Source organism: Agelaius tricolor, unplaced genomic scaffold (assembly GCF_023055355.1).
Source record: "Agelaius tricolor isolate 1412-34295 unplaced genomic scaffold, bAgeTri1.0.p SCAF_1, whole genome shotgun sequence".
Lineage (NCBI taxonomy): Eukaryota > Metazoa > Chordata > Aves > Passeriformes > Icteridae > Agelaius > Agelaius tricolor.
The window spans coordinates 13,127,460-13,150,800 of record NW_027269261.1 but is presented as its reverse complement, the minus strand read 5'-3'; the positions used below and the strand labels follow the sequence as shown (position 1 = coordinate 13,150,800).

Genomic DNA, 23,341 nt, shown 5'->3' with positions numbered 1-23,341 from the left:
ATGTTAAATCACTGTGATAGCTGACAGAATGAGTCTCTCATCTTCCAGCTACTGTGAGATTTTCCTTTGGGTTTGGGGTGGGTTTTGCAAGGGTAAACATAAGTAACTTCTGGTGCCAAACTGTTCAGAGCTACTGAAGCATTTTGCTTTAGTAACTTCTAGACCTTTCTTCCTTAGGCGCCTTTACCCTCTTACCTGTTGTTTTAGGGGGTACATCAGAAGCACAGGAAGAGAGGAAAATTATTCCATTTGCTGTCTAATAATTTTAAGATTTCATACTGCCACCCACTGCAGAAGGATTGGAGAAATAAGTGAAATTAATATGTAAATAAAACAAGTAACAGTGACAAAAGCTGTAGAGGACCCTTGCAGGGGAGTTTTGAGAAGGGATGGTGTAGATTTTTCAGAGAGGTGGGATTATTCTCTCAGCAGTACTTGGATTGGAAAATTTTTTTACAGAGTGGTAATTTTGCACGACACTGTATTACCAACATTTTTCAGAAATACCAGTCACTGTATTTCTTAAAGTTCTGTCAAATTCTTTGATCCATTTCATTCACTGAACTTTTTTTGTAAGAAGGAATTTAGCTGATCTTCAGGATTAGTTTGTGAAAAGGTAATTCAGATCTTTTTTCTGGCTAAGCCAATTTGTTTTCTTGTATTTCTGGAGGGTGAAAGTCTCCAATAACAGCAGTGGTAGGACCTTTGGCCTTGCTCATCCAGACACGTGCAGACCATCATTTCTAAACCACATCAGCTTAGACAATAGCTCTGAATTCCAGGAAGCAGGTCAAGCTAATCATAGAACATCCTAAGTTGGAAGGGATCTGCAGGGATCATTGATTCCAACTCCTGGTCACTGAGCCCAATTAATGCCCTGTCTGAACTATTTAGTGTCACCATTGAAGGAATCTGCATGTGTGGCATCGCTTTTGTGGAAGCTGGTGGAGAAATGGTGCCCTTTGAGAAGGCCTTGTGGAAGGCTGACTGGACCAACATCATTTATAGAAAAACCTTCAGATTCCAAATCTTTTATCTTATAATGGCAGTAGAACTACCTAATAGAGTTTATTAGATTGTTAATATTAGATTATTAATAAGTATGTTTGATAAATCATGTCATGTTCACAAAAAATGCTTTTTCCGCTTATTTACCATCTAGATCTTATTTTTGAGTATATATGAAGTATTTCTTGATATACTAGAAAATAGGACAAGGTGGGTTTACAAAAGCATTGTGGTCTTGGGACTACAATGCTCCTAAAATGAATCTTTAAGGAAAAGGACATAATTGCCACCATCATGTATTCAAATTTTAAAATTTGGACTTTTTTTGAAACACAAATTAACAAAGCCTTGTTCTAGACATCTATTTGTACAGGATCAGTGCTTCCAATTGATGAAAATGGCTGTAATAGGGAGGCATTGATTTACACCCACAGATCTGGCCTAGAAAATGCAGAAACTAGATGCTGGTTTTACAGGCCCCAGTCAGGTGTTTTGCTTTCTGAAGCTTAATTTGAGTGTCCTGTGAGCAAACAATTATTTAGAATTCAATTAATCTATTGTTATGTTTTAATCACTGTGATGGTGTTGTGTTTACAGGTTTTTATCTAATTAACAGTTACTTTCCCATTTAAAATAAATTCAATAACCATATGTCTCTAGAAACTGAAAGGGCTGGAATGCACCAGCCTTGAGATTATGAATGAGCACTTAACAGCCCAGAGAGCAGAGCCTGAAACTGGGAGGACTCTTGGATTTTTCTCTACTCTGTGCTCTTTGCCTTTTTGAGCCTTAGGAAAAATAAAATTATGTTTATTGTTGTGATAGATTTCTGGAGATGTCAATGAAAAGCTGTCAAATACTGAGGCACACAGAACTATGAGACTTTTAAAAGTAATTCTGGGGGTATTTGTTTGGGTTAAAACCTCAGGGCCAGGTTCTGCTCTTGGTCCAAGAAGCAGAGCAGCTCCTTGGTCCTTGGGTGTGGGGTCATGCTTTGCACGTGTCCTCCTTTCAGATCAGTGGCTCTTCACAACCTGTGGTGCCAGTGGACCCTATGGCCCCACCCAGAGCCAGTGCAACGATGCCTACAGGAACTCCAAGCTCAGAGTGGTGGTGGGAGCTGAAGGGATTCTCCAAGGCATTCAGATCTGGAGAGTACCAGCAACCAACACATACAGGTAAGGGAGCTGTCTCTGATTGGCATGATGTATCTGTGTTCAGAACGATCCAAGCTGCTGATACACAACAGGCAGTTTTGAAGTGTTACATTCAGAAGTTTGGCCACATCTGCTGGGGTTTTACTTATCACTGAGCCTGTGGTTTCCAGTCTCCCCCATCTCAGATTTGCTCCCTGGAAGATGCAACTATTTTGGTGAAAGAGAAGAAACTTTCTGAGGCAGGCAAATCTTTAGCCTGAATGGTCACAGGTTGGGAGAGCTCTATCAGGAGCTGAAAATGAAGCATTTTCACCTCCCCAGACCAAGAGGAATGCATTTCCCATTTGGCATTCATGGAGCCCTGGGTTCAGAATGAGTTTTTCCCACCCTTCACTTGCTGTGGAAGGCACAATCATGTGTCAGCATTTCTTATGGGCCAGCTTATAACAACCTCTGCTCAGCATCCTCACTTTTTTGAATCTAGAGACAGCAAGTTGAGCTTGTAAGCCTGGCTTACCACAGTAGAATTGATTTTGGAAGGCAGCCACCTAAATGGTAGGCTGTGAGATACTGAGGGTTCTAACACTTAAATCCCTCTGTGGAGTTGTTTTCAAAGAGAGGTGATCAGATACAGTTCAATGCTACTTTATCAGATTTTTACCAATCATTTTTTCCTTTTGCTCTTGCTGGGGAAAGAAGTTCAATTGAAGTGTAGTTCACTGTATCTGAATGGTAGCATGAAGCCATTACATGCATCATTTTGTAAGCAGAACTGTCAGTTTGAACCAGTGACTGTCTAGAGGTGGTTTTCATGCAGCATTCCATATTGAAACCAATGATGGTGTCTTGGATTTCAAAGCAAAACATTCCATTGAAGGTGAACAAATTTCAGTTACAATTTTCTGATCACATCTCTTTTTTTTTCTTTTATATTGGAAAAGAATGCCAATGTTTAGGCCAGGTGTCAGTCTCTGACAGAGGTCTAGGGCAAAGCAGTTTTGAGAAACTGGCTGGGCTAGGCACAAGTTCTGCCTGAGTGCCTATTCCTACAAGGATTGATGGTCATGCAAAAAACATTAATGATACTTTACCCAGCTATCAACAAGGAGTTGCCTGAGGTGAATAGAATTTTTCAGAACCAGCATCCAGTAAATATGGTTATAAAGTACAGCCCAAAAATGAAGAGGCAAAACAGCCCAAAAGCTTACAGCACTGTCATTTCTTCAATATCAGAGTCCAAGAAGAGCCAGAATTCCTGTGCAACTGTAGGCTGATTTTTTGCTGCACAATACAACCCTTGGGCCCTCCAGGCACGACTTGCCTATTTAAATCCTATAAATGACCTAACAGACTTTTAAGTTCTGTATAGATAATAGATGTATAATGTCGTTCATAACATATATATATAAAGGGATGACATTCTCTTCTGCACCTCTTAAGGCTAAAGTAGAAAATTCACAGCCTGGGGAAAGCAGGAGGCAATTGTGGGCTTAAATTAACTTGACATCTTCCTGATTCTGCTCTGCTGAAGGGGCAGCAGAGTCTGCCAGCATAGCATAGCCCTAGGAAAATGTCAAGTTGCAGTATCAATTCCAGGCTTCCCAGAGCCTGGACTTACTGCCTGTGTTTAGCTCTGCCCTGCAGTGCTGCTGCAGTGTGGGTGCTGTAAGTTTTCCTGATGGGCAGTGCTGAAACACCTGACACAGGGAGAGAACGCTCCTGCTGGCTGCTGGGCTCTGGAGGGAGCTGATGTTCTGCCACATCAGTGTGTTTTACACTGTGTAATGTACACTCCTGGTAATTGCTCAAGAAGGATATTGATTTTGTGAACATGAGGCAGAATATGCGTTATTAAAATAGAGACAGCTCAATTTTGCACAAAACTGCCAGCACAAACCAGGCACACCCAGAAAACCCCAGCTGTGAAGGTCTGGGTAGGCTGCCACACACTGTAGTGCCCACACTGGAAAACTGGAGTTTTTACATGCTCTGGTTCACCCCTGTGGGACTTCACATTGTGTAACAATGAAGTTAAACATTATAAAAGAATATTTTTTTGTTTCAGATCTCCTTCTAAGCATTCAGAAGGTCTGGTCATCTAGGTCTCATGACCAAGTATGAGAGAAGTGGACTGTAATAAATTACACATCACCATCCTTTAACCTACTTCTTTCCATTTTTAAAGGAAAAGGTTTAGGTCCATTTTGCTGAGTGCCCCATTTGTGATCACTTCCACTGTGCTCTCTTCTCTATTTTGTAAGGTGGCACAAGAACACAGCCCAGTGGTGTGCAAAAAAGTGTCATTCTGAGTCAGCCAGGCTAGGTACAGCATTTTCTCATACTCTCAAGACTAGCTCCAGTGTTTCCCATTACCTGGATGTGAGGGTGCACGTTTTTCTCCAGCCCTGGTTTGCACTCTGCACATCCTGACCCTTCCTGAAGGTGTGGGCTTCTTTTGCAGATCCCACAAGTGTCATAGTAAAAGAAAAGAAGGAAGGCAGTGGGAGGTACTCTGTGTTCTTGCTCTGAATGGGCTGAACCTTTCTTCAGGGCCAATATGGTTAAATGGCTTCCTTCCTCCTGTAAAAGAAAGGTGTTACTAATGAAAGGGATCCTCTCTAGGTTTGAAGTCAAGATAACTGTTTAAATAGTGACACCTGTTTTGAACAGGGAATGACTGCCACCTGAATATAGTGGGTTTTATTTGTCTTCAGCCTTTGGGTGAGGCCAGACTGGGTTTCCTGAACTTTCTGATATCACTGCTTGTATGCAAAATCTGTTCTTACATGGAAAAGTATGGCCCCTACTGGCAGCCAATTAGCCCTGCCAGCTTGCTGTGCCTGGTAGTGCACCTCATTAGCCATTGCAAAATCCTACAGTAAATCAACTCAGCTTTCAGTTCATGGAGCATCTGTTCAGGGTGGCCCAGTGCTGTGTCCATCACTTTTTCTGCTGGCTCTGGTACAGCCTAACTGAGGACTGATTGCTTTGGTTATCAGCAGTGGCATGAACATAATCATGTCACATTGCCAGGATCTAATATGCTTTATGAGACACTGCCTGTTTGCAGGCAGGACTGTGCTGGGCAGAGAGCAGCCAGGTGCTGGAGGAAAGGAGGTGTTAAAGCAGAGCACCTATGCTGTGCCTGGTAGGAAGCCGAGAGCCATTTTTGAGTTCTGCAGTCTCTGGTTACCTGCTCCAGGTGGAATTTTGCTCTCACAGAAGCACATGGAATGCTACTAATGTCAGTGGAGATTTATCTGCTTATTTCAGATCCAAACTGGGTTGCTGTACCATCATTCACTTGCTCAGAAAGTTGAGTAACTCTGTGTTTAGTCACAGAAACGTGTGTTTTATCATGATTTTTTAAAAGTGCTTTGAAATCCTTTGCTAAAAGCTGCTTTAAGTATGTCCACTGTTAGAAAGGGAGAGGGAGGAGATGGGAAATACAGTGTTACAGCCACATCTTTGGGTACAGCAGCAACAGCAAGCACCTCTGAATCTTGAGTGTTTGAAATAAAAATCCCAGAGCCTGAACTGAGACTGCAGCAGCCTGTGTGTAACCTGCCCACTCCTGGCTGGAGACAGGGAGATGTTTCTGATCACCATGAGTTTGGCCAGGGGGCTTTTGCCTTCCTTGTTTACTGCAGGTAGTGTCATCTCCATCTACTTTTCTTTCTGTATTCCTCTGGTCCTGGGAATAAGAGAGCTGTTTTCCATCTGGTCCATGCTACCAGGACCAGTTATGCTGTCTGCTTTTTCAAATCTCCCTCTGTCAATCTCATGCTTAATGTTCTCTTTAGCCATATGTCCTGGTTTTACCAGCTCTCCTGCTTCTGTTCTTTCTCTTCCTTGCTGCAAACTTCTCAAGGATGTGCCTTCTGGGAAACAAGATGTGTTTCAGATATTAAAGCTGGAAACTATAAGGGCTTGCTCACTCTGTTCTCAGCTGTGTTTGCCCAATAATCAATGTGAAAGAATCTGTTTTGTAACTACACAAGCTCACAGATTCAAACAGAGCAGAAAATCGGTCTTCAGGCTTTGGGTTTAGGTTTATTTAGAATCTCAGGTCTTCGGAGAACAGCTTTGTGACATCGTGCAAAATGCTCAGGTGTGCAAAACGCTCAGTGCTCCAAAAGGGTTTGTGCCTCCTTCCACCTGCCTGGGACAACTCAAGTGGTAGCCTCTTGTTTTCTTTTTCCTGCAGCATCTCAGGCTATGGAGCTGCAGGTGGGAAAGGAGGGAAGAACACCATGGTGCGGTCCCACGGAGTGTCTGTGCTGGGAATTTTTGACCTCCAGAAGGATGATACACTGTATATCTTGGTGGGACAGCAAGGAGAAGATGCTTGTCCTAGTGTAAGTGATGGCCTTTCTGTTTTGCCTGCATCCCTTCTACCAGTCCATAGAGTTTTGTCTTTTCACACAGAAAAACGTTGTCCTCAAGGGGTTTGGGGGTATAGGAGTCAAGAAATACTTTTTTTTAGTTTTACTGGGAGAGCATGAGAACATGAAGCACCATGTCCCTGTGCTTGCTTCTTTTCAACATTTGGGCCCCATTGATAATACACAACAGGTTCCTGTCTGGTCTGAGTATCTCAGAGCACCTGTGTATGGGCTTGGAGACAAAAGACAACCCTGCCTTCCATTCCTCTGGAGATCAGTCTTCAGGGCTGATTTTGCAGGGTTTTGTCCTTGTTCCATTTTTGAGCCCAGCCCTGCCATTTTCATATACTCTGCACCTCTAGAGATACCCACGTCACAGAGCCTGCTTGGTTATTCTCCACAGGGGAATAGGAAAGACAAATCAATCATGGTTGGGTCAGTCCTTGTTTTTATGTTATTAACCAACCCTTGCTGCAAATGTCTTTACAGAAAGATGGGCACTATTTGCATACACAGTAGTTAATTAATTGTTAAGTATTCTTTGGAGGAGGATGTGGGAGTAAGATACTCTCATGGAGCAAACTAAGCATTTTATTATGAAATTTCACCTGCAGGCTTGAGCTGGACATTTAAATGATGTGCATTTCTCAGCTGATAATGGCTGGCATCCAAGAGATGAAAGCTTAGCAGTCTGTTAGAGCAGAGAAAGGTTGAAGGATATAGACAAGTAAAAGGGGTTCTCAAGGCTGGATGCTGAAGTAAATAATGTTCAAACTAGAATTACACATATCTACAAACAAACCATTAATATAAAGCCTTTTTGAAATGAGAAATAGCCTAACTCAAACGTCCATCCAGCATCTTTAACTAGGAAATTCCAGCTGAGGGTAATAAATGGACTCATTAAATTGCAGGCCACTGTAATCTTAGTGAGAATTTATTGAGTGCTAATGTAATTCTTTCATTGAGGCAAAGAGATTGCATTGACTTGTAGAGGGGACTTTTACTAGATTGGATTGTAATCAGTTATGTCTTTGCCATGAAGGATTATTTTTTTTTGTAATCTAGTGGTCCCTTTGGGTCATTGACTTTGTCATTTTATTAATCATTCCCACCCAACTCCAAATCAATTAAGGAGAGGGAAAAAACAAGGAAAGGAAGACTGTTAGTTCTTTAGGCAAGTCTGCACACAAAAGAGATGCCACTCATTCTCTAGCGCAACTTTGAATATATGGTGTGGTCAGCAGAATAATTTGTAATTTGAGTATGCTTTTATCAGGTTCTTCTTCCAAAAGAAAACACACACATGAGAGTAGAAGGAAGCAGAAGGTCAATCCTCCTATAACAAATGTTTGTGCATTTTCCCCTAAAAGTTGTTGTTGGTTTAGTAAGTTCAGTGTGCATTATACATGCAATATAACAAGATAGTGTTACTGAGACAAAACCTGTAAAGTAAAATAGGCTAGAAGCAAAGTTTGCAACTTGAAAATCCTCACAGCAGGGTCCTGCAAGTCATGCACTTTAGTGCTCCAATGTTAAACCAAAACAGTAGTTAGGTCATAGTCCTAAAGTAGGCATAAATGGTGGTTTAATGTTGTGATTGAAATCAGTTAGTGAATTTGGGGATTTGCCTAATACAGAAAGTTCACTGTGTTCAATGATAATTGATGGAAGGGAAAAAATGCTAAGTAGGAAATGTGGAGGCTTTTTAGTGAGGTATTTTCATTAACATCAGGGGAACACTGCAGTCAAAGGTGGGATTGCTGCTCTTTTGGTAGGCATTGATAGTTACAGTAAAATTGCTGCTAAGATCATCAGAGATGCACAGGGGCTGCTTGGCCCACCCAACAAGAAATGAGGTAAACAAACTTGGGTTCTCTGTCTCTGCCATTTGCTGTCATGTGGCACAGGACAAGGCACATCCTTGCCGAGTTACTCCTGTCCTCCTCTTGTGAAATACAGACTGTTAGTGCTGGAAAATATTTGCAGCAAATTCTGCTACATTTTGTATGTTAAAAGTTTATGGAGGTGTATTACATGATAATAGGTATCAGCACTGAGCTTGCTTCAAAATAATTCCATTTAAATGGCAACAAATTCTTCTGGTGAAGGTTGAGGCAAAAAGCCAGATTCTTCTAGAAGAGCATTCATTTGGTTCTGGTCATGTAGTTTCCCTGGAGGACAGTTTCTTGCTTTGGGATGGTAGAAGGGTTCACAGGGCCTTTGGGGCCTCAAAGGGTTCATGAACCCTTTGAAAGGGTTCATGAGGCCTCTGTGTGCACAAGGGAGTGGAGGTTTCTTACCTGAATTCAGACTTGGTCTTCTGTTTGCAGACAAATGATGTTATCCAGAAGGTCTGCATTGGAGAGAACAACGTGATTGAAGAAGAGATTCGTGTGAACAGAAGTGTCAATGAATGGGCAGGAGGAGGTGGTGGTGGGGGCGGTGCCACTTACATATTTAAGGTATGGAAACACAGTTTCCAAAGTAACCCCTGGCGGTGCCTTTTCTCTCTCCCCATGCACCTTCAGCATCCACACATCCTGCCTCTGAAAAATGCCTTATGCACCTCAGGGAGAGGGTCCACAGAGTAACCTCTGGGTATCCCTAATTTCCACCTGAGAGATGCAGGGATCTGGGCTGGCCCTTCACACTTCCCTGAACTGCTGTTCAATATGGCCACACTCATTTCGGTGGCTTGAAGTATCCTTTGCAAACATAATGGGTTGAGCTGGGTTGTTTGTTCGGGTTTTTTTTTTCAATAAAAACTGAGATGCTGAAGCACAGTTCTACAGCAAAGGGCAAATTCTGCAGGACTTCATTCACCTCTGGCCTTGTAGAATGTGAGACATCAGATATACATTTAGCCTGACAGGGAAAGCTGAGGATAGCCTGTAAGTTTTCTGTTGGCAGTCCTGTAGCTGTGGACCTCTGACGTTTCCTGTTCTGTGCTAGCTGAGACAATATTAATTCCAAACACTGGTCTCAGGGGAGACACTGTGCAGAGCAGTGCTCCTTAGCTGTTTCATTTGATAAGAGTCATCACATGAGGCATTACAGGCCTTCTAAGAGCCATCACCATGGTAGATACAATTCATAGAGCTACTGACACTGCTGTTTCCTGTAGCAGAACTTGGTAGGACAATTCTTTAATTTTCTATTCATTAATTTTCTGGGTGTGGGTACATAAATAATGCAATGACAGTGAGCAGTGCTGAGCAGCCCTAGATGCCTGCTTGGTGCAGCATGCAGTAACTATGATGAGGCTGAACTTCCATTTCCATGTCTGACTCAGTTTGAACATTGCCTTTATTTCTGAATTTGTTAAGATGGAGAATGGAGAGCCGGTCCCCTTGATAATTGCAGCAGGGGGTGGTGGCAGGGCCTACAGGGCCAAAACGGACACATTTCATCCAGAAAGACTGGAGAATGATTCCTCTATTCCAGGGTTGAATGGAAATTCAGGAGCTGCAGGTAAGGAGAGTTTATTCTTTTTGAGAAAACCTTTGTGAATATGTGGTACTCCCAGATTCCTCCTCCTCACAAGAAGGTGAGGCAAAACTCATGAAAATACAGCTCAGGGGGAACAGAGGGTTATAACAGATGCAAATAGAAGCTACACACAGTGCTGAATATTTGGGATAAATAAGGGTATCAGAGATGATATAGCCATAACAACGGCTAGATTTTCCCAAAATAATACAGTACCTTCATAAACAAAGTTGTTTGATTTTTGATGTGGGAGTTTGCAGTGCCAATGTGACTGTTCTGGTCTCTGCACTGTTTTGTGCTGTGTGGACTTACTCAGAGTTTCTCAGGCTTATGCAGAAAGAGAATAATTGCACCATGTCTAGAAGTCTCTGTGCAGAGACCTTGGACTGAGCAAGCAGCAGAGCTGAAAGTGAATCACTGGTAAGTGGTGTGGAGAGTAGGAGTGGGACATGTTTTCACACCCCTTACAATAAATTCAGTTTTTTCTACTTTAGAATTGGCATTGGTTTATTTCAAGAGTTTTTTAGTCAAAGAGAAGGGGAAGGCTCTGAAAACCCAAAAGAAGTGGTTGGAGAGTAGGTAGGGATATCTTTTTACCTTTTCTACAGAAAATACTTGTCCTTGCATGTATGGTAGGTGAAAAGAGGTGCAGATGATGGCTTTCAGCTGAGGTGTTTTGAATGGATGCTTGTCCTGCAGATCCCTCCAGTGTTTTTTACACAAAAAGTAACCCCTGGCTGTGCCTTTTCTCTTCTCTCAACTGCAGGTGGTGGAGGTGGCTGGAATGATAACACTTCCTTCCTGTGGTCAGGAAAATCCTTGCTGGAAGGTGCTACTGGAGGAAGATCCTGCCCCCAGGCCATGAAGAAGTGGGGGTGGGAGACAAGAGGGGGTTTCGGAGGGGGTGGAGGGGGGTGCTCCTCAGGTGGAGGAGGCGGAGGATATATAGGTAAAGTGGCTTCGTGTTCAAGGTGTCCCTTCCCCTCCTTTAGTGCTAATGGTCAGCAAAATGCTGATGATAACTCTCCTGTAGCTAGCATATTTGACTGTTATGTACTAGTATGTCTGTGTGTTGCCTTTTTAGCACTAGATGAACTCATTGAGGCTTTGAGCAAAGAGCCAGAGGCCAGTCCTTCAGCTGCAGCCCTGGCTTTGCGCTCTGCAAAATGTGACTTTAAAATCCTGCTGTGATTCCTGAGCTTTTCACATTGGGGTGACAGTGCAGGAGGAGCCACAGCTCTGTGCTCCTGTTGCCAGCACCTGTGTTTGGAGGACTTTGGTCCTGGGGACTGGCAGCCAGGCTTTATGCCAGGGGAAGGATGCAGCTTCTGCCCTGCCCTGCTGTGGGTGGGCCTTGGTCCTGCACAGGTGGTCTCTGGGGGCAGAGGCTCAGGCTGCCAGCCAGCACCCCTCTTAATATGACTTCAGTCAACAAGGAGCTAATTTCATGTGCCTCTGTGTCTCAGGGCAGCTGTCAGATGGCATTATGTTGATTACAACTGGTGTGGGCCAGATTCAAGATCTTTACTAACCCATAGTCTCCTGGGCCCCATACTTTCTGCAGCCATCTGCACTGTGGTGGACTCTTTAACCCCTGGTTCTCCACAGCTTAAATTAAGTATATGGTAGACTAGAAATCTTGAGAGGAAGTAATGAGTATAAATGATTAAGTGCATGTTTTGTACCAATGTTCCTGTGTAATGCTTCTTTTTCCAACAGAATGACTCACATTATGTTTTTTTTATTTCACTGAAGACAATTAAAGGGAAAAAGCTATTTTTGGGTGGGGTGGGGGAATCGTTGCATGCTTGAAGTACAAAATATATGTGTTTCTAATATTTGTTATCTATTGCCCATACTTTGCTTCTACATACATGTTCCATATGCTCAAGCAGAAATGAGCAACTCATAAATTCCTTCAGTCCCCACTCCTGGTGGACCACCCTGCTTTCAGGGTGCAAAGGAGAGGAAGGATATCAGGTTATCCATTCCCTCTGCTGACACAGTCCATGCCTTGATCAGCAAGGGTACTAACTTAGCCCTGGAGTACTGGTGCTTTCCAGTCTCTTGGCTACATAAATTTTAACAGGGGCTTGTGTGTTTCACAGCATCCAAATGGTTAAAGATGAAGTTTGTGCCTTAGTTTGCACCAGTCTACCTAAACAGAGCTGATTGATTGATTGATTGATTGATTGTCACAAGCTTCATTATTAAACTGAAGTTCTAAAGTCCAGTAGTTCGTGCCACAACTTGCTAAATATTTCCTATATATTAAATGCTTTAATTTTTCTCTTTTTTCATTTGGATGCCTCCCTAAATAAGCTGAAGTCATGCATGTTGCCATGTTTATCTGTGTTTTATTGTTTTATGAGCCTCAGTCTGTTAAGGTAACTTCTGGTTTGACATAGGTGGCAATGCTGCAGTGGACAATGACCCAGAGATGGATGGGGAGGATGGTGTGTCCTTTATTAATCCAATTGGTACTTTATACACTCCAGCACTTAAAGGTATTCATACTGGTCAGAGGTCTTCTCATGGGCTTATTTCATTTTAAAAATAGTAGGACCCCTTACATCCTTTTGGAGTACAGCTCAGTGTCATGAACATGAGGAGGCAGAAAGTACATAAAATACAGCAGAGAATAGACAGAAGTAGCAGGAATAAAAACAGAGAGAGGAAACATCAAGCCTATTAGGAAACACTCCCAGCAGTACAGTCTACCAGCCTACAGAATAATTTTGGACAAGGAAAGTGATAACAGAACCTCATAGCTCAGATACTTTAGGAAAGAAACAGACAAAACATCTGACTATTCACCAGCAAGCAAGTTCCTTAGAGCATCCCTTGGTAAAATATCTAGGTGCTGCCCAGCAGTGCATGGGAGTGATAAATACTGCAACTCCAACCTGTGTTTTCCCAGAAGTCAGCGTCTTTAATATGTTTGCAATGTGTTCAGAAAACAACAACAAATCTACTTGTTTTTAAAAAAACAGAAGTTTCCTTTAGAACAGCCAGAAGTATTTTCAAATGCAGATGCACTCTGGCCTGGTGGATTCAGCCAGAAAGTTTTGAAGATATTGCAGTGATTGGTCTTGGAGGGACTAAAGGCCAGGAAAGAAAAGGGTGAACCCAAGGAAATTATAAGAATGGTCTTTACAGTAATTAACTGAGCTTCTTCATCCACTCCTTAGTGACAGAGGGGCACGGAGAGGTGGAAATTAGGCTGCACCTTAACTGCAGTCATTGTGAGATGGACGAGTGCCATGTTGATCTTGAGACTCAAAAAGTCATTTGCTTTTGTGAGCCAGGCACCGAGTTGGCAGAGGATGGTGTGTCTTGCACAGGTAAGTAGGTGTGTGGGGTACTGCTAACATGTGGGACAGAAAATGTGTGGCCAAAGGCTCTGGTTTGGACTGTAAGACATCCTGAAAGTGCTGTCTAATCTTAAACTTGCCTGCAGTAGAAGTTTATTTTCTTTCTTGCTTGTGTATGCTGCAGAGCTATTTTGCCAGGATATAGCCTCATCAATGGTGAGGACTGGGGCACTGAGCAGCAGTGCTGCTTTGCTCTACAGTATGTGTTTGGCATCCTGGGCAGATCTGAGCAGAGTCAAATTTTGTGTCTGCTTGTGCTTGTGTTCAGAGTCTGCTCTGAAATCCTGAAAGTTTGCTCACCGAAAGAATTTTCCAGCTGAACTTCAATTTCAGACCAGTTCTTTAAAGAACCAAAAAAAAAAAAAAAAAGAAGAAAGCAAGGTGAAGGAAAATATGATTCCTGAGGAATTGGACATTTAAAGTAAAGTTCAGAAACTGTGAGAAATTCTGTGCAAGGTTTCTCTGACAAAAACTAAATACAGTGCCTGTACTTGCCTTTCTTTCAAAACCAGGTGCTCAGAGCTCCATTACTGGGTTTGCTTCCTATTCTTGTGCAGCATTTAGAGCAGGTGACCCCAGGGGTTTGGGATCCTGCTTTCAGCTTGTCACTGGCATGGGAAAATTGTTGTGTTGTGTTTTTACCATTCCTGCCTGTAAGATAGGTAAAAAGTATGGTCATTTTGTCAAGGTGAAGTAATCCTTAATAGCATGATCCCACATGAGGATGCAGCTTCACTACACTGTTATCAGGTTTTTCTGCTTGGATTACATGCATTTAGGAGATGAAATAGTGCAGTCCTCCTCCTGTTTTGCTGTGATTTGGCATTGATAGCAGCACTTTAACCCAAACAATGTAATGTTCTTTTCACCCCCCCAACCTCCTGCCCATTTTTTTTATGGTCTTGTTTTTGCACCCAGGGAGTTCACATGTTAATTCATTGATAGTGAACCATCTGTTTTAATTACTTGATACTAATTGAGGAAAGTGAAACAATGAGGTATGAGAAGTCATAGATCCTGAGAACTGGTCATGCCAGAGGTTGCTCCTACACTATTGGAGCAGCAGATGAGTAAATGGAAAGACGAGCAGAAAAAAATCTGGTGGCAAAAATGTGGCTCCTGGAAGATAATTTCAAACATGTAATTCCTTCTTTCTGTTGCAGCTGAGCCAGTTGTTCGTCTCCCTTTCTCCTTGGTCTTGTCTGTAGTGACTTCAGCATTGGTGGCTGCTTTAATTTTGGCTTTTTCAGGAATCATGATAGGTGAGTGTTTCTCTGCAAAAGATATTTTCGTATGAGCGCTGGATCTGAGCTAGGGATAATTGGGCCCTGAGAGGCAAAAGGATTCAGGTTTTGAGCTACTGCTGTATTTAATGACACCTTCCCACACACATCTTCAGAATTCTGTAGTTGTTTCTAACCACAGTGGCCAAGTCGAGGAGGCTTCAGTTACTGACTGCATCTCAAAAGGTACACTATTTTTTGTGTTGTACTGTGCAGCTGCCAGAACACAACTGCTTCTGGTTTTTGTGAGATCTGGTGCTGTTTATTGCCTAAAAGTTTCTTTATTTGTGCGCCTATGTACACATTTCATCTCTTAATGTATGACATTTAAGCCTAAACCCTCACACAGGTTCCTCTTTCACAAACTGCTCCTTTGTAGGATGTGGGTGTTCTTGGCATTTTTGCTTGAAATTCTAAAAGGTATTTTTCACCTTTTCATGTTCTTATCTTAAACACTCACTCACCTGCATTTGGTGCAAGCAGAATAGATTTGAATCAATGAAAAGGAGTCAGGGATTCAAACCACAGCTTTGCCACCTTTCTTTGCCCACACTGTGTGTGGTCTGGGGAAGGAGAGGGATGAACCAAGAGCAGGAAATTAGATCTGCACAGCTGTTTCGGTTTTAAGAATTTCAGGAGTTATCAGTTGCATGCACATGGTCCTACATCTATGATTTTTGTCCTGACAGTGCCTTTTTACAATGACTAAATACTTCTCAGGAGTGGAAGAGTAATCCTCTTTCCATCCAACGAGCCTATCATTTCCATCTCAGGAAAGGGCAACGATTTAAAAAATCAAAGCAAAGGCAATGAGGAGGAAAATGGAGGACAGGAAGGGTTTGTGGATAGGTCATTACATCCATCTGCCTTTGCAAGTGCATGTTTACCCCTTCAATTTTTCCCTTGAGCAACATCTGCTGGAGAAGATGCAATAACTATTGCCGTCACAGTCTTTGGGCTCAATCCAGCTCCCACAGAAATCAATAGTGATTTAACCTGCTCCTGATTGTCATCTTCTTTTGGAAAAAATCCTGCAATATCAGTTACTATTTCAAGGAATATCCTCAGGATGTCTTCTTTCAACGTGTGGTTTTAAATGGTGTTGCAGAAGTATCAGTGAAGTCATGCAAGGAATATAACATATCATAAACTGACTTCAAATGTGGTCCTACCTCTCTTGTTTAGAAACAGTGGAAGTTTTGGAAAATTGGCTATTTTTTATGTACAATGTGTTATTCTCAGGAAACAGCTTAGGCTATCCATTTTGAACAATGTGATGCAATAATTCATTTCAGACTTTAGTCACTTCTGTGTGATTTAGGAAAGTCAGTAATACCCCACCTCCCACAAGTTTCAAACTGGACTTGTATTTGGAAGGTCTGGTTAAACTAAATAGAGCGTTAAAACAACATCAGAACTCTGAGATGTCTCCAAGTGAAATTCATTTTACTTTTTCCAGACAGTCCATGAGCAAGCCTGTTTCTTTGTAAGATGTGTAAATCAAAGGTTCCTGGATATCTTCAGATCCCATTTTCTATCTGTAATTATTTGATGTACAGAAATACGCCAGTGTCACTGGCTGGTTTGATTCCCTGAAGTCTGGCCACAGCACAGTGAATCCCAGTGAGAAGGGCTGTCCCAAAGCAGTCTCTGGCCATGGTTAACTGTGTTCTCCTGTTTAGTGTATCGCCGCAAGCACCAGGAGCTGCAAGCCATGCAGATGGAGCTGCAGAGCCCAGAGTACAAACTCAGCAAGCTGCGTACCTCCACCATCATGACAGACTACAACCCCAACTACTGCTTTGCAGGAAAAACCACCTCCATTAGTGACCTTAAAGAGGTGCCTCGAAAAAACATCTCCCTCATCCGGTAAATCCATCTTTGCCTTCCCCACCCTTCATGTTGTACACCCACATGTCCCAGCTCTCCTAGAGAGGTGTGAATGCACAGCTCTGTGCAAATTCCTGTGCACTTCTAGGTCCAGACCCCTTTCCATAAAATGTAAAGCTGCAGTAGTTAGGCTCGTGTGGAGGGGACTAGATTTTGGCATTCACCTTGACCTTCTACAGGTGCGGTGTTCATCTCCTGGGATTGTGAGGAGAACTGAATAGTGATCACCAGTAATTCAGTTACATCTTTTACAGGCTATGCAGTGAATGGCCCATTGCCATGAGCTGATGAAATTCTGGGATGGCTGAAGCTTGTAGAAAGCTCTTTTAAATCTTTGATGGGGTCTTTGGTAAAGACAATGACATCCTTAAGTGCAATAGCAAGGAAAGGAATGGATTTGAAAATGCCAGACAGTATTAAAAAGACAGGGATATAAAGCCAGCAAGATAATCATGTCTAGATGAGAACTTCTGAAAAGCTTTAAAGTGTCTCCTAAGAAAAACTTGAATATTCTGAGTTCTTACGCACTTTGCTCTACTGCTGGATACCTGTGAATGTGACAGTACCCTGATACCATGCAGTGTTACACAAAAAAAATAAAAAGTAGAAGCAGGAGTCCTTGGAAAATTGGGAAGCTTAAGGTGCTGAAAAAAAAATCACGCTCAGAGCAGTCTATGCAGTCTGCAATGTTTTGCTGTCTCTTATCTCATTCCCTCTTACCTGCACATCTTGCTGGACTGCACCTGGAGGTTTCCAGTGTACCCTGTGCTGCTGCTCCCTTTGCCACTTGGACTTTGAAAGGATTTTTGAAGTGTGGTAAGCAGACAGCAGAGGATATAGCTGGGAATTGACAAGGGAAGGGAAAGTGGACTTTTTGGAAGGAGGGTGAGTTATGAGCTGTAAAGATCTGGCTTATCCCCTCAGTATGTAATAGGTTGGTCAGGCAGAGCCAAGAATGGTGTCTCAAGCTGATACCTACAAAATGTTATTACACAAAGTGGTTGAGTCACAGGCAGCACAAGTCCTCAGTGTGGTTTGACTGCCCAGACTGGTTCTATCCTGGGAAAACTACAGACAGAGCTTATGAACAGAAGACCTGATTGTTCCTCCTTGTTCATAGGGACAGGAGGGCAACAGCCCATGCAAAAGCAGTCCACTGACAGAGCAGAGAACAGAATCAATGCAGCCCTCAGCCCAGACCTGGCTCTAACAGGAGACTGCATGCAGCCTTTTCCCCAGACTGAGATGCAGTAATGCCTCTTAGAGGCTGGAAATGCTACTGCCCAAAGTGCAGCCCATGCAGGGTTAAGAAGGACTCAGGATTTGAGGTGCAGCCTCATCCCCTGCTGTATTTCACCATGTCATTGTGACAGGCCCCTGATGTGAAATAGCTGTTGTACCAGTTGACTTAATGTTAAGAGAGTGAGGACTGAATAGACAGGTATGCAAAATCTGTATCACAAGGACATGGAACAGGTTCTATTGTATGATTACTCTTATTCCTTTCTCTTTTTCTTGTAATCTTATTCAAAATAAAACTCTACGTTTCATAACATGATCACTGCCAGAAACAATTCTCAGCACAAATTCCTTGAGCTGAGTGCTTTACAAAGCACTGTCATCACCATTTACTGGCTAAGGTGCTTGCCCAGAATCACACAATAAGTCAAGAAAAGTTATTTGCTTTAGAATTCAGGTCTTTAGAGAATCATTGTGCCTCCTAGTTTCTTGCTCAATGTTTTGTTTAATGGTGATGCAGAAATATCAGGGGAACTGTTAATGTGTTTAGGGTGTGTAAACACCAAGACTAAAGTCCTGTCTTTATTGATCTGTTTTGGAGCACCCACCACTGAGCACTGATACCAAAGCCATAGATGAGTGCTCTCTGTTACGTGCTGCAATGCCAGCAGCCCAATTTCACTGGGGAATGTTCACTTCCATGGACTGCTTTCCCTTCCAATTAAATAAAATGTAGGTTCATGAAAGACCTCACCAAGGTCTGGTGAGATCATACTGTCAATATCCAGTTCTCCCTGTTACACTGCCATGAAAATTGTGAGCCTGTGAGCTGTGTCCACAGTGTTATAATGTGTGTTCTCTGTAGTAAAACCTTCTTGTCTTCTCTGGTCTGTCCAGGGGTTTGGGCCACGGAGCCTTTGGTGAGGTATATGAAGGTCAGGTGACAGGGATCCCCAGCGACCCCACTCCCTTGCAGGTGGCTGTGAAAGTAAGTGACAGTGAATGAGTTATCATGATGGTTTCATGCACCTTTCACCCAAGAGTCCCAATGCATTGTAACAATGAAGATGAGTGAAGCGTTGCTATAACTCCTGAAGGACATGGCTAGAAATATTGCTGCTCTGTTGCAACACTTAAATCCATCACAGCAATGGTACAGCTTATAGGATATGGGTATGTGAGACTACTAAAAGAGGACTGTGAATAGTAAGTAGGCAAAGGTTTCCCACAGAGCCACAGTAGGCTGCAGGAATGAGAGCTAAATCCATGCACTGTCCATCCTCCCCATGCTACACCTGGTTGGTAATCTTTCCAAAAATCTTCACAGGGCCAAAAGCTGCTGGCACATACGTCAAAGACCCTGCAAGTAGGAGCTGGCTGGTTTTCCAGGGATCTCACCTGTCCCTTACAGGATGGATAAGCATTGGATGTGAAGCTAAATCCTAAGAGACCCTGGTAGAGTTCGCCAGGCCTTCAGCAGTCTAGCTGGCTTGTTTTCTCTTAGAGATTACATAGCAGCACAGTTCTGCTGCTGGTTATAGATCCCAGTCTTGCAGGAAGGGAGGATCATTGAACTGCAGAGAACTCAGAAGCTGTGATCTCACTCCTCATCCTCTATACAGCAGAGTCCCATATGTTGAACACTTCTCTGTGCACTCTGGGCTATTTCCTTTGCTGGGAGGAGGATGACAGTGGCCTTGATGGGCCAGGAGGTCTGATATTTACCTTTCAACAGGCTTCACAGTCTAGTTTAGCAATGCTCTAGTGGTTGTCTTAGAGTGAAGTTTCTTTTGAGAAAGGAGGATTGCTGCAGACAATGTTAGTGCCAAGGTGTTCTAATCTGTAAGTTGAAGTATCTTCTCCTTGCCAACCTGTTCTTTCTTTTCCAGACATTGCCAGAAGTGTGTTCAGAGCAAGATGAGCTCGACTTCCTCATGGAAGCTCTCATTATTAGGTGTGTATGAATCACATCAACACTACTTGTGTAGCCTTGCAAAGCACAACAAAATAAAGAAAAAAAAGGTTCTTCATAGGTGGTGTCATCTCAGCACATCTATACAGTAGTTTTAGCACAAATATAATAGGCACTGCCATCCTTTTCTGTTCTTCTTACAAATGAAGAGGCACCAAATGATCAAAGGCTAAATTTTCAAAAGGATTCACATTGGTTTTCATTACGCAAAGTGAAAAATTTAAAGCCCGTATTTTAGAATTGATAATAAGATTTTTTTGATTTCTCTCAGAGAGGAGAACATACCTTAGGAATTTGAGTTTGGCTAGTCAAAACAAACAGATGGCATTGACTTTATGATGCTGTCATGTCATGTGTCAGTGTCTGAATCACAGAATCTATGGAACCACTTTCCCATCAAATTTGAGAGGTGGGGAATTAAGGAAATATTGGAGACTTGACCTCAAGAAACATCCCCCAGAAGCAGATCCCCGTGTCAGTGTGTTACTTAGAACAACATTGCCCTAGCCCAACTTCTGCCTCTTGGATGGGGAAATTAAGAGCAGACTTTTCTCTGTTATCAGACAGGTTCTGCTTCCTATGCCCCACAAGTCTTGCTGTAGCCCAAAAAGAATGCAGAAAACAGGGAGAGGAAAAGCAGCCAAAACCCACTGCTTCCCCACCTCTGTCTGTCCCTACACTGTCCAGACAGACACAGAATGCAGGGGTAGTGCTTAAGCTTTATCAAGTTGCCCTACCTTTGAGATTTTTTATTTTCTGGGGAAAAAAACAAAAACAAACCCAGAAAAAAACAACAACAACAAAAAAAACCCCCACACATTCCCTGCAGCAAAAAGGTTTGAATGTTTTCTGCTACTGTGTTTTTTGGGTCAATGTTGCTCCACAACTGGGTGTCCCTGTCTCCACAGCAAGTTCAACCACCAGAACATCGTGCGCTGCATCGGGGTGAGCCTGCAGGCCCTGCCCCGCTTCATCCTGCTGGAGCTCATGGCTGGGGGAGACCTCAAATCCTTCCTGAGGGAGACACGGCCCAGACCGGTGAGGAAGAGTAAATTGTGGTTTATTCAGGGAGCTGCTGCCACAAGGCAAACACTTAGCTGTAAAAGAACTCATCTATGAGACACTATTTCCCAGCATTTTAGATGGTGACAAAATTTCTGTTGTTGTGAGACCTCTGTGCAGGCAGGAGCCAGCAGGATAGGAACAGATGCTGCTGGGGCTATGCAGAGGTGCCTCATCCCTGGACTTTGCTAGATACCATTGCAGATACTACCTAAAAAAAGAACAAAAGCGAAGTCTAAAAAAAAAAGTTAAACTCAACTCTTACCTTCTCCACACCAGCTGGGGGCAGGCTGGGGGGAAATGTTGAGCGAGTAATATTAAAAATATGAACCCATTATTTAAACCGCTGATCAGATGCATTTCTGTGGATACCTGTCAGTTCAAGTTTGGCATAGGCAAGGAGACAATCCAGCCTGGAGCTGTCAACTTAATAGAAAATATCTTCAGTCCAGAGTTAAAGATTTTCCCCACTGAAATCAGCATCAATAGGAAGAGACAGTCAGCTAGAAATGTGGAAGAAATAAATTATGACTTCTAGAGAGCATTCAGTATTTCAGAAGAATAAAGCTTTCTCTGAGTCCCTGGGTCAGAAAGTCACACAGATATTGCTGAAGTTTAAGGCTGGGCCCAGCTTCATATTTTGTCTCTAAGTTCGACACAGGACAAAATGCTGCATTTTATCAGTACAAGAGAGACACAAATTTGCTCTAACAGGTATCAATAAGATTCTTCCTTGAGGCCTCTGGAAACAGATAAACTTTTTTATTTTTTCCATGCAGTGTGGTTTTCAGACATATAAAATGGTCTGTGAGACTCAGAAGCACTGCAGTCTTGAATAGGCTGCAATAAAGTGGCTCCTTCCTGGATAAGGAGGCTAAACACCCAGAAAATAAAGTCTGAGATCTAAGAAAGCAGACTTTATAAATACAGGTTGTTTTTCTGAAGCACCTAGAGATGCTCCTACAAATTTGCTGAACTTGGTGGTAGGTGAATGGGGAAATTCATGTTCTGCAACGTGGTCCCCACTCTCACCCAGTGCAGTGTAAAATAACACAGACTGGATATGCTGCAGGTAAGTGCTTTGTTCAGAACTGCCAGGCCAGGCTGTGCAAGATGTGGGAAGGGGCAGGTGAAACACGATGGGGTTTGGCTGCTTAAATTAGAGAAGCCATCTCAGTGATGGTACAGATCTTGTGAGAAGCTACCAGAACACTAGTCCTGCACAGCAGGAATTTCACCTACTTGCAGTAAAATGAGCCAGCTGCTTTTGTAGATGAAACAGCCCTTAATCTTGACAGGATGAAGTCATGGGAACCTTCTGATCTGAGGGGCTTTTTTCTGTTTGGCCCTACCTCAGTCATGAGTTCTTCCTTACCACAACTTCTGCTTTTGTCAGCAGTAGCTCCGTGCAACCCCTGTGAAAGCCCATGGCAGAAGAGGCTGATGGTTCCCTCCATTGCTTCCTTAGTATTTCTTTCTGCCTTCACATTCCTCTTCTTTCCTTGTTGTCCTGGTTTGACAAGACAGGTCTCTGCTAAGGAAGGCAGGAAAATGGAAAATAGAAACCCCCTCCCTCTGAATTATTCTAATTTTGAAATTAAAAGGCTCTCAGGCAAAGATGTGGGAATAGGAATAACAGTTTTTTTACTAAAACTAAAAAATAAATGCAATAGTACAAAAAAAAAAAAAAAAACCCAACCACTGACAGAGTCAGAATACAACCTGACACCCTGTGGGTCAGGGTGGTGGCAGCAGTCTGATGAAATGGTGGCTGCAGCCCTCCTGCAGTGCCAGCTGTGGTTGTGGTGGAGCAGTGATCCTGTTCCTCCAGCACCTTGCTGGAGAGACTCCAGGGTGGAGTTTTCCTCTGAAGGTCCAGTGGTGGTGTAGATGGGTCTGGTCTTCCTCTGGGAATCCACTGGAGAAGAAAGCTGCTCCTCAGGGAATCCAGTGGGAAAAGACTGCTCTGGTGTTCCAAATCTCAGATTATATCCACGTAAGAATGCTTGGCTCCTCCCCCTGAGTGGAGCATCTCCCATTGGGATGATGGAATTTAATCAGCCATGCAGTGACACTCACTGGCCCACTAACAGAAGGTATCTCCTGGAGGGAGGATTGGTTGTAGAAGAGATAAAGAAAACTGCCCAACGAACAGAAGATAACTGCCCCACCTCTAACAGATGGCAATAGAATGCACACCCCCATTTCCAACCTAAGACACTTGTCTTTCCTGACCTGTTCGAGGTTACCTGAGACTGATCATAACTGCTACCAGGCACAAGGCCTTTTCCCATCAGCTTGAAGATTCTCCCTGGTTTCTGCATTTAACTTGCTCCCAGGAGTGAAGCAGACCTTGGATTGATGCCTCTGTTTTCTGCTTCGTCCCATGTCTCCCACACTTTGGGAAAGCTGAGCTTCTAATGCAGATGGGTAGTTGCAAGCTGGAACTGATCCAGAAAAGCAGTTTCCATTCCCTCTT

At 43.0% G+C, this 23,341-nt stretch overlaps 1 protein-coding gene across 3 annotated transcripts in view; it reads left to right on the top strand.

Annotated features, from left to right (window-relative positions):
* ALK (ALK receptor tyrosine kinase) overlaps positions 1 to 23,341 on the top strand; it is a 307,510-nt gene that overhangs the window by 268,405 nt on the left and 15,764 nt on the right. The window contains exons 12-23 of one of the 3 annotated variants that reach the window (XM_071423517.1): positions 2,024 to 2,186; positions 6,373 to 6,523; positions 8,884 to 9,015; positions 9,880 to 10,024; positions 10,809 to 10,871; positions 12,451 to 12,549; positions 13,234 to 13,386; positions 14,580 to 14,678; positions 16,382 to 16,568; positions 18,726 to 18,816; positions 19,718 to 19,782; positions 20,709 to 20,838. In XM_071423517.1, the coding sequence (XP_071279618.1) occupies positions 2,024 to 2,186; positions 6,373 to 6,523; positions 8,884 to 9,015; positions 9,880 to 10,024; positions 10,809 to 10,871; positions 12,451 to 12,549; positions 13,234 to 13,386; positions 14,580 to 14,678; positions 16,382 to 16,568; positions 18,726 to 18,816; positions 19,718 to 19,782; positions 20,709 to 20,838 (1,478 nt within the window). Of the gene's footprint in view, positions 1 to 2,023; positions 2,187 to 6,372; positions 6,524 to 8,883; positions 9,016 to 9,879; positions 10,025 to 10,808; positions 10,992 to 12,450; positions 12,550 to 13,233; positions 13,387 to 14,579; positions 14,679 to 16,381; positions 16,569 to 18,725; positions 18,817 to 19,717; positions 19,783 to 20,708; positions 20,839 to 23,341 lie in introns of those variants that run through there. The other 2 variants (XM_071423510.1, XM_071423525.1) reach the window with 2 other exon arrangements.